The sequence below is a fragment of the Pygoscelis adeliae genome, unplaced genomic scaffold (genome assembly GCF_000699105.1).
Source record: "Pygoscelis adeliae isolate BGI_AS28 unplaced genomic scaffold, ASM69910v1 Scaffold263, whole genome shotgun sequence".
Lineage (NCBI taxonomy): Eukaryota > Metazoa > Chordata > Aves > Sphenisciformes > Spheniscidae > Pygoscelis > Pygoscelis adeliae.
In genome coordinates this window covers 1,154,633-1,160,406 of record NW_008824552.1, presented here as the reverse complement: position 1 = coordinate 1,160,406, position 5,774 = coordinate 1,154,633, and the positions used below count along the sequence as shown (strand labels likewise).

At 49.0% G+C, this 5,774-nt stretch overlaps 1 protein-coding gene across 1 annotated transcript in view; it reads right to left on the bottom strand.

Annotated features, from left to right (window-relative positions):
* Window positions 1-5,774, bottom strand: part of WNT11 (wingless-type MMTV integration site family, member 11) — a 23,636-nt gene that overhangs the window by 9,687 nt on the left and 8,175 nt on the right. Inside the window, exons 2-4 of the mRNA XM_009321940.1 lie at window positions 4,161-4,396; window positions 3,129-3,406; window positions 1,396-1,688 (exon numbers count right to left, since the gene is read on the bottom strand). Of these exons, the coding sequence (XP_009320215.1) occupies window positions 1,396-1,688; window positions 3,129-3,406; window positions 4,161-4,396 (807 nt within the window). The remainder of the gene's footprint in view (window positions 1-1,395; window positions 1,689-3,128; window positions 3,407-4,160; window positions 4,397-5,774) is intronic.

Sequence of the window (5,774 nt, the reverse complement as noted above, 5' to 3'; positions counted from 1 at the left end):
GACCCATAAACGTCTTCACTTGCTAATTACTGCTCCACTGCTGGGCCGGCGATGAACATCAGCCTGGTGTTCCCACCACAGAGCTGCCAGATAAACACTGCTGTAGAGCAGTCCGACCATTGGTTTTGGTCCTAATGGAGGATACAAAACTGTAACTGCCACAAAACCTCAGAGGACAAAAAGGACACACTTGTCTCACTCAACTGTCCTCATCTCCTGATCAGCTCCACCGGATAAATGCTCATATATTGTCTACAGAGTTGTGGTTCCAGATTAAATGGTCGTTGCCAAAGGATATCTTCTGAAGTCCCCTCACCAAATACTTCGTATGAATCAAAGGTATCCAAAGAGTATCTTTTCTGCATTTGGGTCATCTACTTCATTTCCATTACAGCAAAACCTTCTCTCCATTGAACCAAAGCGGTCCAAATACCACTATGTCCAAGAAGAGTTAAAATGAAGACACCCCACAAAAGGGCAGGCGCATGCTCCTTGCAGCTTGACTGCCTGAGTCTCCACCACAAAGTAACACAAAGAGCAAAGAATAATTACGAGAACTTTCTGAAGAAAGCCAAGCCAGCAGACTGCAACTGAGGCAGCTTGAAATCCAGCCATTGCAGCCACCTAACAAAAAAATCTGGAAATTCTGCAAAATCCTGGAAACACACCATTATTTGGCTGTCGAAGGGTCTGCTGCCCACTTAGAGATGCTCAGACTGCTGAAATGTGGAATTGGTTTGTCTTGGAGGGAATTAAACAGATCCTGGGAAGAGACAGGCATGTCTGCTGCCTGTGAAAGGGACAGCACTGTCCCCAGTGGAGGTTGGGTATGATGACCTTAAATCACTAATATTAATGGGATAAAGACATTTCTCTGCACAGACATGAGCAATACAAACACACCTGCATTTTTAAAATGCAGTGGAAGAAAAATCCTAAAAATTCACCTTTGTAGTTTACAGGGCTTTTTTAAGGCTGCCTGGGAGCACTGGTCCTAATTGGGTTAACACTTGCCGACTTAGAGGAGTCTTAAAGTAGAGTGACAACTCATCACACCCGCAATGACTGCAAGAAATGATTTAGAGAGACTCAACACAGTAAAAACCAGCTGCCGGATCACTAGAAGTTTCTGCAGAGGTGAGCCGCTTAGGGGATTTCAAAAGGTATCTTGTGCCTGCCTGTATAACGCAAAAGGTGTCTGCAGCCTTGTCTTGGCCACAGCCACCACTAATAGGCTTGGGCATCTGTAGACCATACCGTCTGTTAGAGATGTCCTTTACCTGCACGCATGTGCTACCTCCCCAATTATTTGCCTCTTATTCATACATGTTCCCCTCTTCCCCTTCCTTCTTTGGGGCTCAGAGCATAGTCAGCACCCGCTGCAGAAACCCTCACCTGTCCTGGGTCCCGTGTGACCCCACTTTCTCGTTCTTCATGCAGAAATCGGGTGAGCTCTGCAGGTAAATCAGCTCCGTCTCTTTAACCGGCCTGATATCAATATCCTTTGGCACGAGGTATTTGCGTGTGCCCATGGGCCGGTGAACGACCTTGGTGGCTGATAAATACTTGTTTTTGAGGTCCAATGCAATGTCTCGCAGCTCTTGAAGGCCTTTCCAACAGGTCTTGATAGAGCATGACCCAGAAACTCCATGGCACTTACATTTCATTTCAAGAGAGGCTTTCAAGACCTGCGAAAAGGAATGCAGGAGTTGTTAGGACATGCCCTTCTCTTACCTCCAAACAACCCACAAGCTTGCTAAAGAAGGCACTTTCTTAGCATGGACTGCTGTAGGGAAGGACTGCTGCTCTGATTTCTGCACAGTCACTCTAGAGTAGCTACTGTGCAAAGGGAATGAGATCCCACAGCTCCTTGGTGATCACGATCAGCCCAGGATTACTTTCACCAAGGCACCTTTGCGGCCAGCAGACAGAAGAGTATTTTGAATTTTGATCAGATATCTACACAGGGCTGCGTTTCCACCCTCTAAATTCCTAAGGAGCTGAAAATCAAAGCAATCCATAAGTAGATAATTAACATCCATTTCTGCCTCCAGCAGCTTTGGGTAACAGAGATGTCAAGGCTCTGATGAATTCAGAGCACCCTCACCCTGCCTTTCTGCTGGCCATGGGGCCAAAACAGCCTTTTACTTTGGTTCTGCACTACTCTCATTTCTGTAGGACATGGCAGGACGCTGCCGGGAAGGGGTGAATGCACCAGCCATGGCAACGCTGTGCCCCAAACAAAAATGTGCCCATTGCAATTAAAACAAAAACTCAAGACATTAGGAAAATAAAAAAAACAGATAGAGTGGGAACGGTAGAGAAAAACACCCAGGGGAGGCAAGTTCGGCATGGTTGTGCTCTGCAAAGGTGAGTTCAGCCTGTGGCTACACAGTCAGCTGCCAATGAGCTCAACAGGCTCCAAGTTTTATCCGCTCCAACCCCCAAGCACAGGCAGCCCTGGAAGGACTAAGCTGTGCGGTAGGACCAGCCTAGGGAACCGCTGCAGCCCCAGAGATGGGGGCAGGGGTCAGCTTTACAGTCCCCCACCCATTTCTCCCGCTGCATGGAGGGCTGCGATGGGGTTTTGCACCTCGGTGCACACCAAGCACTGCGCGTGGTTAGCATTATCCCTCCACTAGATCCAAGCTGTTAAAAGCGGCTTCTGCCAGATACGGGAATAATCACTAGCGAAGCAGTTTGAAAAGGAAAAATCAGCCCTCCTGGCTGCAGGGATGGCTGGGAGGCAGCTGCTGCTGGATGTGTCTGGCAGATGATAATCCTCCACACTTACACGGCACTTCGCCTGCGCAACGCCCTTGGCAGAGCACGATGGGACCCATCCCCACCACACCTCCATGGGTAAGCAAGCCAGAGCCATCCTTGGCTGTGGAAAGGGTGGCAATGAGACATCCCACCCACGGTTATATAGGGCTGATAACAGCATTCGGGACCTCCTGAGTCCCAGCGTGAGTTATATAGCCACAGTCTTCAGCAGGCCAAAGGAGTTCAGAGCAATCTGGGAGAAACCTGCTCCTTTTGCTAGCTGATAGAGACACTGAACCTCACAGAGCGACCGACCACTACAGAGGATTGTACAATTACAATAACTCTCGTGGATTTGTTACCTGTCTCCCTACTTCACTGTTGTGCAGATGCATCAGTTTATTGGCTTGTGATCCTGATTTTTTCATCTTCATGGGAGCATCTGAAAATTTGGACCCCATGATAAGACCATAGTTGAGGTTGTCTGCACATCCTCCCCATCGATACCCAGGTCCAGGTGTCTCACCTGGGATGGGACCACAGGAACAGCCAGGGAGGTCCCCGGTGGTGCAGGCTCTGGCAATGGTGTGGCTGATGGCAGCAGCAGAAAGGGCATACACAAATGCTGACTCCCTTGTGCCTGGAAGAGACAAGAACTCCAGCTCAGCCTCCTGGGACAGCTAAACGTTGCCCAAAAAGAGACTCACACAATCTGTGCCCACAGAGCAGCAAACACACCAACTCACTGCAGCTGAGACCTCCCATGGCATCACCAGCTTGGAACACATCTCCTAAGTGAGCTCCTCAACACGAAGCAACACCCCAGCAGGGCAAGGAGGCACATGGACTTATGCAACTTGTCCATCGTGGTGTGATCTGCTCTTGGAGCATGTGAAGAAGTCCCCCCCATGGGCTCTCCTGCCTCCTTTTGACCCGGTGCTGGATGCTGCTTGCTGGCAGGTCATGGAGCTGGCATGCATGGAGCTGGCGGAGGTGGTGGGAGGCCACAGAGCTGCGGCACGAGCGTGCAAGGATGCTCTGACCCGCGAAAGCTGACTGTGCAGCCTCACGCGTAGCGTGTGCTGCTTGACAAGCCTGCATGCAGCAGCTCCATGGCTGTGAGCAAGTGCACCATGACTCCTAATGAGACGAGCAGACCAGACTGGTGGCATGCTTTGTCAGAGCTGTGGGAGACCAGGTCCTGGACTCGAGAGCTCCTGGGCATGACTGGCACCATAACGATGAACATGGTCTCAGAGAACATGACAACTAGGCTATGTAATCCCTCCACGTTCCCCCTGGTAGCAAGACCCTTCCCAGCCCCAGCTCGCATACACACACACTGGCCGACTCTACTCACTCATGTCCCCGGCTGAGCCAGCAGTGCTGTTTACCTCTCTCTAAGTCCAGCAGGTAGTTAGGAGCCAGTTCAATGGAAGAGCAGTTCCACCGCATGTCTGAGAAAGTTTTACGGCAGGTCTTTATCACTTCCCGTGCCGCCTGGATGATGGTCTGCATTAGCTCCAGGTTGCTGCGGCACAGCTGCACCTGGGACACCACCAAGCCTTCGAGCTGCTTGCAGTGCTGGGTTTGATTCAGGGCCAAAGCCGAAGGAGTCTTGGACAGAGCTCTGAGGAGACAAGCACATGCAAAAAGGCATTAAAACCCACAAAAAAGTTAACCTTCAGGTCAATATTAATTTCTCCACTACCTCCAGTCCAGTGAATGCTTTGGCCTGTGTTCTTCTGACTTAATTTTAGCTACCTGTCAATAGGTGCTTAGTTTAAGCTGGTGAGAAAGATGGGCGACTATGAAGAGTGATTTATCTCATCTAAAGTAGGTGTTTAAGGTAGGTGGGAAGAAACACCCCCTAGAAGTGCGCATTTCTCTCCATCATCTAGGGGAGCCTGGACAAAGCTCCTGAGGCATATGCCAAGTTGACTGAATGTGTAAATCCTCATGGGAAGGTTTTTTGCTGAAGAACGAAGAGGAGGGACCTCCCAACAGAGTGAAAAATGACCCATCAGTTCCACGATAACAGAAAGCTGGATCTTCCAAGACTGTGGTATTCAGGAAAAAAAAAAGTGAAGCTGGTGTTATCAGTGTTTTGCATTCAGCATCTGTCTCACACACTCTCTAAGGATTATGCTAAATGTCATGTAATTAATTACAGAGAAAATCCCCTGCAAGGCCTAGGGAAAAGCCACCAAGTTTGCAAAACAGATGCTTTCCCTTAGAGTTAACGCCAAGGGCCTCCACCAATTCCATCACTGTTGCACGTAGATAAGTCTGTTTCTCTAGTCTCCAAAAACGTAACGCAGAAGCACGGTGAGAGTATGTGCAGAGAGAGTACCGTGGTCAAAACTGGGAAGGGATCCACTAGCACCGGCACTTATGTTACCATGGAAGAAACCAACAACACCCCAAAGACCCCATTGGTTCTTCTAGTGTGCAATTTCCAATGTTTCCAGGTGAAAAAGCAAAAAGCAAATGCTGCCATGCATCGTACAGGGCTGTGCTCTTCTTCCCCAAGCACCCACAGCGATCAGCAGAAGCCTGGTGTGTAACTCTCTTTGTATCTTTATGACCTGCTTAGGGTAGTCATAAATGTTATTCATTCCCATAAAACAACTTTCTAGCTGGCTGCATCAGTAACTGGCATCTGATCCTGGCAACACAACTGCCTTAACACATATTTCCTTCTCTCCTTGTTAAATGTGTTGCCTTTCAGTTTCATCCTAAGCCGTCTTGGTTAGTTTGGCTTATTAGCAGACACATTTCTGGGTGCATTTCACTTTATTACTGTAACATCCACATCCTTCAGAAGTTAAATGAGATGGAAACGGAGCTAAAATTGAGCTCTAACCAAGATCAGGGGTATTAGCTCTGATCTCGGTTTTCAGGAAAACACATCTATGTTCCACCGGCTCCCTCAAGGTTGGCTTGAACCAGCTGCTGTGTATGTTGGAGCTCTCTCTGGGCTGCGCATAACTGCTAACAACCGCTCT